The sequence below is a fragment of the Balaenoptera ricei genome, chromosome 9, assembly GCF_028023285.1.
Source record: "Balaenoptera ricei isolate mBalRic1 chromosome 9, mBalRic1.hap2, whole genome shotgun sequence".
NCBI classification, from domain to species: Eukaryota; Metazoa; Chordata; class Mammalia; order Artiodactyla; family Balaenopteridae; genus Balaenoptera; species Balaenoptera ricei.
The window spans coordinates 97,705,122-97,719,339 of record NC_082647.1 but is presented as its reverse complement, the minus strand read 5'-3'; the positions used below and the strand labels follow the sequence as shown (position 1 = coordinate 97,719,339).

General features: G+C 39.9%; 1 protein-coding gene across 1 annotated transcript in view; it reads right to left on the bottom strand.

Annotated features, from left to right (window-relative positions):
* The window catches only part of HBP1 (HMG-box transcription factor 1), a 30,782-nt gene extending 24,576 nt beyond the window's left edge, over window positions 1-6,206 (bottom strand). Inside the window, exon 1 of the mRNA XM_059934169.1 lies at window positions 6,162-6,206. Coding sequence (XP_059790152.1) covers window positions 6,162-6,176 — 15 coding nt within the window. The 5' untranslated portion in view covers window positions 6,177-6,206. The remainder of the gene's footprint in view (window positions 1-6,161) is intronic.
* Window positions 6,207-14,218: the final 8,012 nt, after the last annotated feature.

Genomic DNA, 14,218 nt, shown 5'->3' with positions numbered 1-14,218 from the left:
TGAGAACCAGCAGGCTAAAAATGATTGCCACATTCCTTTTTATCTAAATATATGTGTGTGTGTATATATATATTCATTTATTTAATACATATTATGTACAAGGCACTATACTAGATGCATTGATGAACAGTTGATCATGAATCTCAAGGAATCTTCACTTAAGTGGAAAGATATAAGCAAATGACCATAGTTCTACAGAGCCACGGCTTGGCTATAAACAGGTAAAAAGAAAGGATGGGAGGCTCCCAATGAGAGAAACTCACATGAGCAAACTCACAGAGTTAGCAAAGTACTGGATGAAATCAGAAGAACATAGAAGCCAGGAGGCAGGATGGCCTGTGTGTCTCCTGGTCATCCATCAATACTAAGGCTGGAAAGGTAGACTGGGATGAGAATCTTCAATCCTAATTTAGGAAAACTGGTTAGTTGGTTTGTTTTTTGTAGACAAGGATAAGGACTTTGAAATTAGACTACTGAGTTTATATTTGCTACTTGCCAGCTATGTGCCCTGGACAATTTATTTAAAATCTTTATGACCTGTTTGTAATATGTAAATAATAAAAGCATCTGTATAGGTTGTTGTAAAGACTCAGTGAACTCATAAATGTCAAAAGCTTACAATAGTGCCTAACAGAGCAAACTCTCAATGTAGACTGGCCAGTATTATTATTAGCAACTAGCAGACAATGGGAACCACTGCATACTTTTGAACAGAGGTCTAACATGATGAGAACCACACTTTAAACATTTTTTTGAGTCTACTTAAAAAACCATACTGAAACACGACATGAGTATGCAGGAACATCTAAAACAAATATTTAAGGGAGAGTGTATTAAGAGTAGAGTATATTCACATTCCCAATTTCTGTCTATGCCACTCGCTCCCAGCCTCCTTTGAGAGTCCTTATGAGGGGCTTCCCTGGTGGTCCAGTGGTTAAGATTCTGAGCTTCCACTGCATGGGGTCCGGGTTCAATTCCTGGTTGGGAAGATCCCGCATGCCCTGCGGTGTGGCCAGAAAGTCCTCATGAAAGAAACGGTAATTGGTAGTATCAGTGCAGACTCCTTGTTTAGTAATGCCCCAAACGTGAGAGGAGCTAGTTATTCTGTGTAAGTTCTTGGAACAGCCAATATTAAGTTTAGATAGCAGATTTTAACTCTTTCCACAGAAAACTTTTCAACATCTTAAGTACAGAGAACACAATTTATCCTGACTTAATGATTCAAACTCCAAATGAACATCTGTACATGCCTCATATACAGATGTGATCAGCATAAGTCAGCCCAAGTTGCAATCTTAAACTTCAAAAATTTCTCACTTTTCCCCTTTATTATGAAATTCAGAGTTGCGCTATACATATATACCTCTTCTCAGAGCTCTCCTTACGGGTAGGAAGCAGAGCTGCAGTTAGTTTGTGGTGTCCTCCCCTCCCTCTGCAGGGCCCTTTGGTTTCTCATTCTGCCCAGCTAGGTTTGCTCTCCCCCTCAGCAGGTCCCGGGTGCCCAGTCACCATTCACTCTGCACTCATATCTCCTTGCAACTTCTAGCATTTCTTCAGCACTCTGTCTTAGTAATCTACCAACATCCCATCACAATACTCTTTAAATGAAGTTGGAAAAAACCATTTTAGTTTCAAAGCAAATAACAAAAGGGACCAAATAAATATTTGTTGAACTTGAGTTCTGTGTGTTTTCACCTCTCATTGCTCAAGGCTATCAAAAGTTTGGTCTTGAGATAGTGGAGGTTTTCCTTCTGTAAATCTCCTGTACAGTAAACGGGAGCCTAGACTTCAAGTCAACAGACTTGAAATTCACCTGCTAGCCAGGTAACCTGGGGCAGGTCGCTTAATCTCAAGGTACCTCTACTTATCTCACAGGGCTGTTGTGAGAATTAAATAAAATACATGAAACCAAAATTCAAGCCCATACACACACGTAAGTTTTTTGTCTCTCAGTTTTCTGTCAAACTATAGTATTTGGGGGAAACAAGGCCTCTGATACCGTAAAAGAACACCAGAAGAGTCCGTACTCAAAAATAACTCCCCACATACATTACACCAATTAGATATTCATTATGATAAACAAGCCTCTCTTTCAAATTTCTCCTGGTAGAGCTAACGCTATCGTTCATTCATGCTTTTGTATACCACTTTGGTATTACAGGATTGGACATAGCTCATCTTGTGTTTTAGTTAACTCTGGACACGTCAACTCTTCACTAGATCTGTGAATTCTCAAAAAGGAAGAGTAAAATTCTCCAGCAGTTGTAGTTTGAAATGTCATGTTCAATATTACAAATTTGTATTTTATTGGGTGGGGATGAGAAGGCCCTACTGCATTTGTTTTGCAAACTTTCAGAAGTAAATGTCCACAAAATCTTAGGAAGAGGAGAGGAAGAGATGCTTAAAAACAGCCAAGTCTCACTGAATGAAAAAGAAGGAAATTAGGTTTTACTAAATGCCTACTATGTGCCAAGCATTTCCACATACTTCATCTAATTTTGTATAAACTTCAAAATAGCTCTGAACAAAGTATTATTCTGGATGAGGAAGGACTTCCCTGGAGGTCCAGTGGTTAAGATTCTGCACTCCCACTGCAGGGGGCACGGGTTTGATCCCTGGGTCAGGGAACTACGATCCCGCATGCCGTGCAGCACGGCCAAGAAAAAATATATACATCATAATAATACTCTGGATGAGAAAAACACGGCTCTAATGACTGAATGGGACCATTTTCTCTTCAAAAAAAAAAAAAAAAAAGAAACTGAGAAAAAGGACAAAAGGGATAGACCAACATAAGTTAGACATTCTAACTTCAACTACTTTCAAGTGCCAATTCTTCCCTGACTCCTTATCTTTCCATCCTCATTATGGACATCAAGGAAAGGATCTTCTACATGCCCTCCCCTAATCCTGAAGAACTTCTATATCAAGCTCAAACTGTTTGTGGGGAGAACGTGAAGAGACAGTAATCTGCAATTACTTTATAACTCTAACATGAGGAATTGAAGTGGTATTTAAAATGGATTACATAATTCCAAGCTAAAATAAGCCTCCATAACAAACTATATTAAACATAACTTTCTACACCAAAAGCAGTTGAAGGCCTTAATGTAGTTCTTTTAGAATATTTTCAATGAAACTTCAAACAAAAGATTTTAGAGAAATGTTTCTACAACTCTAGTTTGCCACAGTGCTGAGGTTAAAAAAAAAAAAAAAAAAAAAAATCCACACCCCAACAGTGGGTGGTATTCTTTCCATAAAATATATTACTGTAGAATATCACTTACCATCTATATGACTCTGAACAGTTTAACTTCTATGCCTCAGTTTTCTTCTTCCTAAATGGGACCAGCACCTGTCTACCTTTCATAGTTATTGGAAGTATATAAGACACTATACATCACACCCTTACCTGGTTCCAAAGCATTCTCCTACCTATCAGTTGCCCAGTGCCAAATACATCTATATAAGCTCTTATTTTGTGCTGACTTGACACAAAATACTGAAATTGATGAAGATAACAGAAACCCCTAATACACCACTACAAGCTATCCACAAACCTGTTAAAGAGTACTGTCAATTCACATAGTACTTAAGATGAGTCACTGTATGAAAAAACCTTTAAATCATATATGAAAGAATTCATATATGAAATTTATTTTCCCAAACTTGATTGTAACCGTAAAAAATTTCACATTATGTATAACAACTTGTGGAAAAAGCTTTTCTAAACTACTAACAATAACTTCTAAAAATTCAATCAACTATATTAGAGAAGAAAATTATTTTCCTATTCTGTCTATAGAAAAATGACAGTGTAAACTATGATATGAAATACAAAAGTAAATGCAGATCAAAATATGAAGGTATATGACTATTATTGATGGGTCAGGCATAAACAAGAATATACAAGAATATCATTGTTAATAAAGAATATCATTTTCCTGAATTTTGTGATATACAAAGGTATTTGTCAGCTTAATAAAATTAATTTGTTGTGATTTATTTTCTCATTCTAGATAAATGTTCACCTTCATACTCAAAACATAATACATGTAAAATACCTGGTATTGTCTCATTAACATGGTAGTAACTTATCATAATTTATGGCAAAAAAAAGTACTAATATTTTCATTTCAAACAGAAATACAGCAGACCAGCTAGCAATTCTCCCTCAAGGGCCTTCAAGGTCTAGCAGTTTATTCATTCATAAAGTCCGTTTGCCTTCATCACGGAGCATTTGGATAGTGAGGAAAACGTCCAAAGAAATTAAAATACAGTGGAGGAGACAACTCTTAAAGCGACAGTACCATGTTTGAAGTCTGAGAAGCAGGCACTGTGAAACATGGGAAATCGTGGGAAATCCCGGGAGAAGCTAACTTTTAAAATAACGTATGCAGTAGAAGTTTGAGAAGTGAACAAGGGGGAAGAGTTTTCCAGGCTGAAAAAGGTAATGGGGCTTATGAAACTAAATAAAATGGAAACTAGAAAGTGAAATCAAAATTTCATTCTATAAATAATATATTAAGTTCGAATAAACAAAAACTATTGTTTTAAAGTACTTTGCTATAAAGTGGCTAAATGGCTTCCTCAAAAGTATAAAGTAGCTCAAAAACTTAATGAGTGTATTTAATTCTTTTGAATATAATTCAAACTTTCTTAAAACTTTGTCAACAATTACCTGCTCAGCAAGAACTAAGTAGTTTAATCATGGAAACTCAACAGTTGACCCTAACACTCCCGTTAGCAAGCTAAAGCAGAAAATATCAAAAACAATAACAAAAAGCAAAGACTGAAAGAACTAGAAGTACATCACAAATGTAGATGATTATCAGTAGCTAAACAATAGAAAAGTATTTACAAATGTTAAAATTATTTTAATTCTCAAAAGGTAACTTTAATTTCAAAACCACTGCTGGGAATCACCTGTTATTACTAGTTAGAGGGAAATAAATCTAAAGCGCTTAGTCGAAATTGTTGGGAGGACTCCACAACTCCCTTTTACCCTCCTCCCTTCTTAGCATCACTGGCTCCCAGAGCTAAAGAGTCTTTGAGTATCTCCCTGCAGTCAGAGCTCCTTTTACAAAAAATTCTTGCTGAAAACTCCTTGAGAACGAACTCTACATGGTGTAGAACGCACCGCGGAGAGTGAAATCCCCTAGACAGCGTGCAGCGTTAGAAGCAGCTACAAAAACCGGGCCCCGACTGTCGATTTCGCCTGGATTTTTTGTTTTGTTTTAATCTGCCTGGGGCAGCAGTATAGGTTGGACGGCGGAGACTGGAATCGCCTGCCAAGCCTCGCTCTCGGTCACACAGAGGCAGTGCCTCCCGGTTCACGCCAAGTCCATCCCCCACCCTCTTTCGCCATTCATCGCGTTCCCCTCCCCTCCCCCCATCATGTGACCGCAGCCTGGACTCCAGGCTTGTTTTTCCCCTCAGCTCAGCCCCACCGCGCAGGCGCCAAAGAGCCCATTCATTCGAACTGCGTAACAATGAGCCCCAGGGCCCAGCGGCTCCGCGAGCTTCCCAGCTCGGCCCGAGCCCCTCTCGGCCCCTAAAGAGGCGGTGCCTCACTGCAGTCCCCCACCCGCGGCCGGCCGCCCACCCCGGGCCAACCTTCGACCCTCCGCCCACTCGCAAGGAGTTGAAGTCAAACTTTCCGGGGCAGCCCCGGCGCCGCGTCGGCCTCCTTCCCCCGCCCAGGCCCGCCCCATCTCCGCACCCGGCTCGGCCACCCACCACGCCACCCCCGGAGCACCGTCCTCGCCTACGCCTCCCAGCCCCCGCCCCGAGACGCCCACGGGCCGCGCCGCCGCGAAGCCCAACTGAGCTTGCGGGAAGCGCCGGTCCGGCGGGTTCGCCTCGGGCAGATATCGGACGGCTAACTGACCCCGCCGTGAGGAAGAGGAGCGTCGACCCGAGCTCGCCCGGCCGCCCGATACCCTCGGGATCCTGCCCCTCCCTTCCCCACCCCCACCCCTTCCCGAACAGAAAGACAACAAACCCGCCGCGAAGTGCGGGCAGCCCCGGCGCGGGCCGCCCTGCCCGCGACAACACCACCAGCAACTCGTGTACCCCTCTCCGACTGACGCCGGCTTCCCCGGCGCACGTTAATGCTCCCGCCGCCACTCTTAGTCCTCAACCGAAACTTTCCTACTTACCAAACCCGTCGCCATTACCAAGTCTTTCAAGCTTCGTCTTCCCCCTCCCCTCAAACCCCCGGAGGTTGAGCCTCCTCCTAGCTCCTTCGCCCTCTTATTGGTCTGTGGAACTGCCATTCGATCCTTTCCCTTTCCCATTGGGTGATACCGTGGTCCATCTCGGGGGGCGGGCTTGTATTGACTTTTGTGTTGTGTTTAGTGGAGAAGACGACGTGTCAATCACTAGGGTGAGCGCTTCGGATTGGATTGCTGCCGAGACTGCCGGGACCCGAGCCAAACTTTGCCCGCGAAATGGATTGTGGGTTAGTAGTCTCGGCCTAGCTGCGTTCTTCTCGGGAACTGCACGTCGGAGGAACCGGTTGGACTACATATCCCAGAAGTGCGTGCACAGTGCAGTCTTGATAGTAAACAAGAGTCATAGGGACACGTGTATTAGCTCGTTTGTTTTGGTGTCTGGGACAAAAGGGAGGGGGCGGAGGAAGTGAGTGTTTCAGAGCTTTGGCCTCTTCCCTTCCTCTGCTAGCACTTGAGAGCCGCCCCAAACCTCTCGCAGCACCCATTCCGGGCCATAAACAGCCAGAGTCGCTCGCTGCTCAAAGTTTGGCAGGAGGCCAAGGTATTGTTTTAGTGCGAGGGGAAGGAGATGACTGCACAAGCGGAAGCAGCGCTGCCTCGTGGGGGACCCAGTCACCCACAAATCACGGCCCCAGGCATAGTGGGGATAATAAAGGTGGTGCTGGGCTCCAGTGGGAAGACTTAGCATTCTTTTATCCTGAGCCTGGCCTCGCCCCTCCCGGGACAGCAGCTTGAGATTTCTCTGCCAACTCTGTTCAGTTCACCCGAGATTTTTTGAATGCCGGCTACGTGCCAGGCCCCGAGAGGCTTGGGGATGAACTGTGAGAGAGAAGCTCGGGGTCTGGAGAATTTACAAAGCTCGGGGCGGGAGGGGCGAGGGGCGATTACTATTGACTTTGGAATTAAGGGAAGTCAAAGCGATGTTTTCCATATTGACCAGCTTGCTCGTTGTTTAAGGTAATACAGAGGGGTATAATGTGTGACTTAAACTGATTTAATTTGTGAATCGTTATCTAATTTCTCTGGTGAGTTTTTGTTAACCAGTTTTCCTCTCCAGAGGTCTTCCCATTGATGAAAGAAGAATGTCTTCCCACTTCGTTTTCACTAGGAGTTCCTCAAGTTACTGATGCTCTGACTCACCCGAGGAGGATGGCTTCTCTGGCTTCATAGTTACCTTCTCTTTAAATAAGGCTGTCCAGTTCCTAGTCTATAATTGATGTTTTTACCATTCCCATTACAAAGGCATTATTCACCTTTTTTCCTTTGAACCTTTAGTGTTTAGCCATTTAAGCTATGCTTTAGGTTTTATGTCTTTAGATCACTATATGTATGCTTAAAATTAAGAGCAGGAAACATATTAGTGAGAAATCTATAAAGTCAAACTTTTGGAAAGGAGCCTTAAATCCGAGCTGGTTATTCCTTTAAACCCCCTACATTTCCTGAATTTTTAAATCTACCTGAAACCCACATAACAAATCTGGAAATCCAAAATAACTTTCCCATATTGAAACAAGTTTCCAAATTCTCTTAGGGAGTCCCTGTTCGAATCCTTAAAGGGAAATTATGGAATAGTCCTCCCTACCATGTGATCAAAGATTCACTTTCTGTATTCACAAATAGTAATCAAACATTTTTTTGTAATTCAGAGGACCAATAAAATGCCTAAATTTTTCCCTGAGTAAAAAGGACAAGATTTGTATTTACTATCATTCAGAGGTTAATGGAGTGACCCCAGGACTCGAATGTGGCCCTGCTATTCTGTGTATTTTTATTTTCTTCCTTTTTTTAACGGTGGAGGGTCATTGTGCCCCAGAATTGAAAAATTGAAAATATGAACTCCAGTGTTTAATTTCTTGACAGAAAGAAAAATCCATGGAATTCACCTGATCACTGAAAACTAAAATCTGAGCTATTTATGAGTAACGCTCTCCAGGAAACTAAAAAGCTTTCCCTCCCCCAAAAATGAACTCTCAAGAGCTGGTGCCACTCCTTTCTCCCCTTCACTGTATAAACCATGAGATCTACTTTTGGCTGAACCTTAACTTATTTTAAAAGGTTTTTTAATTGAAAGCGTTTACTAAAAGCCTTAGTGGAGATATTTTTACTTGTGGAATAAATGGGATGATGGGAAGAATAACTTCACCTACAGAAGGTGGGAAGAATAACTTCACCTACAGATCAAGCTATTGTACATTATTAGAAATGATTATCTTTTAATAGCCCTGTAAAGGTTTTTCCATCCATTCATTCAAAAGTATTTATTTAGTTCCTACTATTGGTTGACCACTGTGCTAGTTGATAAGGATACAAAGATATAAAATATTTTCACATACTCTCGTTTTTGTCCAAGTCATTAAATAGAAGAGTAAAATTCTCATAGTTCAGTCACAACTGATTAAATATCAGTGTTAGAATCTCTATACCTCTAAGTGGACAATTAGTCCTGTCTTCTGACTCTCCTGGGAAACTAAATGCCTACATTAGTACCTTATGTATATTTAACAGGAACACCATCATTCATCCTTGGATGGCTAACAAAACCAGCCCTAAGCCAGAACAAAGATCAAAGTACAAGACCAGTAAGATCTCCTTAGAAATCTTTACATATGTAAATTCTACTCTTTCACTAAAACAGATATAATTTTTGTATCACTTATATATTATATATAATAAAATATAAAATGAGGTTTATATTTTATATAATAGATATAAAATCTTTATATATATATTAAATAACATCTGTTCATAAGATACTTCCATGATAAAACTGACATTAAAAAATCAGTTTCTTTAAATAGCACCTACTTTTGATTAGACAGATACCATATACACACACACATATTACACATAAACTATGCCCAGATAGGTCAAGAAGTTGTCTACTAACATCCAAATGTCTTTTCAGCAGTTTGTAAAATACTTCTGTCTTTATAAAGAAACATCAAGTTCTAATTTGTTAGTTAAAAAAAAAAAAACTAGATAAATCCTATTTAGGGGTGAAATTAAACAATATATTTCCCTGGATTCCACCACATTTGGTACACCAATGACTACTTTGCTGGACTAAGAAAGGTAGGAGGTAAAGCACATGGCACTGCTTAAATATTGAAAATATTGCTGTTGGGGGAATTCCCTGGTGGCACAGTGGTTGGGTCTCCCGCTTTCCAGTTCCCCGCACTCCCCGCCCCTCCCTCTTCCCCAAGCCTCTTGGTGCGGCCAAAAAAAAAAAAAAAAAAATCGCTCTTCAAAATGTTAAAAGCTAATGAAATCATTCAAATCAAGTACTCAAATTAGAAAATGGAGCACATAGATGGACTAAAGTAGTTAAGTGCCCAAACTTTTCAGGTAGTATCTTTCTTGGCAGATTATTTAAACTCTTATACAAATATCCTTCCATATATCTTAGTATACTTTATAAAATGAGCTAATTTAATAATTATCTTAGTTCAAAGTACTCAGGTAAACTCAAATTGTAAGGAATTGCCTGGGAACTAAATGATGAGGGCCATTTCAGAACTGAGAAATATATGTCTCTTGTGTTTGTAATTTTTGATGCAATTAAAAGTTTAGATTTTACTCAGATGACTATAAAGCAAGACCTTTCTTCAGTGGTTGATATGTGGGTGACATAACGCAATCACCATTAGGAGGAAGAATCAAGGATTGTTGGAACACATAGATACAGAGAACAGAGTAGTGGTTACTAGAGGGAAAGGGGCGCAGTGGGGGGAGGGAAAAATGGGTTAAGGGGATCAACTGTATGGTGACAGATGGAAACTAAGTTTTTGGTGGTGAGCACGCTGTAGTGTATTCTGAAGTAGAAATATGTTGTACGTATGAAACATATAATGTTATAAACCAATGTTACCACAATAAAAAATTTAAAAAGAAGAATTGTTGGGTTTCTAAGATGGGTAGGGTTTCTGGCTGGGATATTTGTGGTGTGTCAGTGCTATTGTCAATGCTATTGACAGAGATAGGGAATGTTGGAAAGAACAGAGATGGGCACTGGGAGAAGGGGAAAGGATGGGTTCAAGTTCAGATGATGAGCTTGCTGTGCAGGCAGGAAATTTGTGTACACAGTTCCTGTAAGCAGCTGAACATATTTGTCTGGCGTTTAGGACAGCCAAGTCTAGAGAAATAAACGTGGGTGTCCTCAGCCCTCAAAAAGTTTTTGTAAGTTGTGCAATTTAGTATTACTGAAAATGTATTAGAGAAGGCAACAATTCTATTAAAAAAAATTTTTTTTTGATGTGGACCATTTTTAAAGTCTTTATTGAATTTGTTACATTTTTTTTTTTTTATGTTTTGGTTTATTGGCCAAGAGGTATGTGGGATCTTAGCTCCCCAACCAGGGATTGAACCCGCACTCCCTGCATTGGAAGGCGAAGTCTTAACCACTGGACCGCCAGGAAAGTCCTGCAACAATTCTATTTAATCCCACTTCCACTTTATAAAATCAAGAAGCAGAAATATAACGGTTTTCATCTGCTCAAAGGACAGTTCTCAGGTCTTTCATTGCAAATTTTCTAGAATAGATAATTCCTGTATCTGCACTGTTTAACACAAACTCCCACACATTTTCTTTTCTGTCTGTTTGGTATCCTAGGCCTTTCTCTAGGTATTGATATTTTCTTTTAGTTGCCAGTAAGATGTAGCTCATTTTAGAGACAACTCTGATAAAAAGCAATTAAGGTCATAGGAGTAATATGTATTTAAATGTGCTACACTTAACATTTTTGCTTACATTTAGCTCCCCCCAAATTCACATTATTTCTTCCATATTTCTTACGCATCTTTCTGTCTGGTCCATATCGTATGCATCGTTTTGTCCAGGCAAAAAGAGATACCTGCCGAACAGGTGAATAAAAGAAAATAAGCAGCATGAATTTTCTTATTAGTATATAGTGTATCATATGTTATGCTGTAGGTCATATGTTGTTTTGAATGTTGACCCTGTTAAAAAAGCTTCCATGTGCTGTATGTTTCACTTGCTGTGTAGATTCATCACTATTTTTTGAGAACAGATCTCATCTTCTTATCACGTATAAGCACTATCTTATAATTCATTTTGATTCCCTCACGGTGCCAATCACACAAAGGCAGACAGTATTTGTCTCATTAATACACGCCGACTCCTTCGAAGTTACATAGCATATCAAAGTGTGTGCTATAGTAATAAAAATATGGAAGATATTTCAGTTCAGCTTTAAAGAGCAATTAAAAGATTTGCCAAAGATGTCTTTACAGGGAACACCTCTCCTAAGATAATTAAGATATTATTTGGCTTTAAAAAATGTCATTCACATACATTTCAAGAATACAATTTTGTAAAGAGAGTTCTACTTGTATTAAACGTCAGCTTTCGGCCTAAAAGATGCAGTGCAGTTCTAGGGATACACGGCTCACTCTCTTGTTCCTCAGCAAGGATTGTGGTAGGTTTTAGGGCAGAGATGGAAAATCAGCAGTTAGAAGCAACTCTATCCAAGATTTTGCCTGGGCATATTTACTGCTCATAAACTCACTCAAGGGTTCTACTTTGTAAGTTTTTTTTAATGTGAAATAGAAAACATAGAGGGTTTCACTTCTGGGTTGTTACAGTCAAGAGTCAAGGCTGCTTTTGTCCTTTCAGAGACCATTTCCAGCTCACTCTTAACCTTCTGCTTGCACCTAGGGAAAAAAGCCATTTTGTTTTCCAACTGTGACCAAAGCCAAGTGCCTGATGCACACTGAGGCCAAACATATCGGAGTTTGGAGCAGAAAAAGGTTTACTACAGGCCAAGCAAAGAGAATGGGGGGCTCGTGTTAAATAAAAAAAAAAAAACCCCAAACTCCCCGATGGGTTTCAGGGAAGAGTTTTTAAAGGCAAAATTTGAGGTGAGGGCACAGGGTGTGACTTTCTTCTGGTTGGTTGGTGGTGAGGTAATAGGGCGGGGCTTCAGGAATCTTGAGCTCAGCCTGAAGTTACCATCCTCCACCTGCTTGGGGACCTTAGTTCCTGTAGAAGAACTCAGAGATGTACCAGATTGTTATGTGTATCTCTTCAAGAGGAACCACGACCCCGTCCCTTCTCTGCACTGTTGTTTCTTTACTGCTTTTTCTTTCTTCCCATTCCCTCACTTCCCTAATTAGTGACATTGAATCTGCCCTCTGGAACTCAGGGAAAGTCTAGGAGGCTGAAGCCTTTTCCTACAAACAAGAAACGGGACAGGAAAGGCTTTTGTTGTGTACCCCACAGGTCCTGCTCGTTTCACAATTTAGAGTAATACATGCGTCTACTTTAAAGACTCAGTTATAATTGGTACTAACAGAACATTTCAGGTATTACATTTTGCAGTGGCGTTTTAATCTTTTTGGAAAACGGCAAGACCCAGCTGTGGTTAAATCAGAATCTGGGAACAACACCTAACAGGTGGCCTTTCATTTTGAAGGTGGAGACAATTACCTCCATATCATCCACCATCACATCTTCCCTTATATAAATGTTACATGCTTCTTCAGGATTTCCTAGGCAACTTTAAATTTACAAATTTAGAGCATAAAAAAGGGACTGGAATACCCAGATCTGTTGGTCAAGCAGTTTTCCTTGGAAACTTTATACACATTTCTCTATATACTAGGCTCAATAACATCATTATTAAGAAAATATGTGTGGACAAAAAAACATTACCTACCATTTCAGTAAACAAAGAATGTTGCCTGCCCTCAAGCCAGCAGCCACGGTGCCACCCATACCGGTGCGCCCTGAGGGGAATTCAGGATGGAGAAAAACAGGATACCCGCCCTAGATAGTTAAGATGTATATCAGAGGAATAATTTCAATGAGCCCAGACTCTTGCATCTCCCCATACATAGAAAAGCATTAAAATCATTAACTTGAGATCTTTTTTTGTGTGTGTGATTAGCAGTAATCTTTTGACGTTTGACTACATTTTTGTTTGTTTTTTCAGCAAAAACTCCTATATATCCTGGCCCCTCCCTTACCTCTACGGAACAGTCCCTCAGAGCTAGCTATCTGAGAGGCTGTTTCCTGGGCTGTAGCCCTCAGTAAGGTCCCCAAATAAATATATTAATATCTCACAACTTTTAGGCTGTGTGGAGTTTTTTTTTCTGTTGAAGTGACAGACCAAGAATTGCAGGAGGAAGAGATCTCGATTGCCCATGAGTTCTGCCATGGATGCACAAAGTAAATGATTTTGATGGAATCATTGATTTTTCTCACTTATACAAATGGGATTGATTTAAACTCTCATAATTATTGTTGGGCACACAAGTCCTCCACAAACACCTGGTTTACCTTATTGCTAACATTTCCATTATTCATTTTATTTTCAAGGTGTTTTTTTTTTTTAAATACCCGTAAAAACTAACAACTATATAGTTTCAGTTGCTCAACCAGTTTTGCTGCCTTGAAAAGTATCGTGGAAGAGGTACGGTTGTCTCAACTCTTTCTCCAATTTCCTTTCTTTTTTTCCTCCAATTTCTTCTCATCAGAATTCTTTCTGATATTCAACATGAGGCTAATATTCAACACTTTTACTTTAGAAGGCAGCATTCCTTATCATTCTATTTCTCCCTTATATATTAATAATCCTGTTTCTCCCTTATGTATTAATAATTCTATTTCTCTCTTAGGCATTAACATTTTATTTAGATCTGAGAATCCCTTTTTCAGTTTAAGCTGGATAATACAGCTTATCCAGATGTATTACTTACCACTCTAGGCTTATACATTATTCATATTCTTTAAGAATGCCAAAGGCCATCTAGTCCTTGTTACAAATATAACATTTCTTGAAAAAAATTAGGAAAAATTATATCCATATTTTAAAGATGCTTTAGAAAGGAAAAGGACTTAGCACTTAATCCTACATATTTCAGTAAAATCCAAAATTCCTTGCTTCATGCCCTGTTTTCACTTGCAGCATTTTAAATAGTCTGCTAGCCAGGGTTTAAAGAATGAACCAAACACATTCACACAG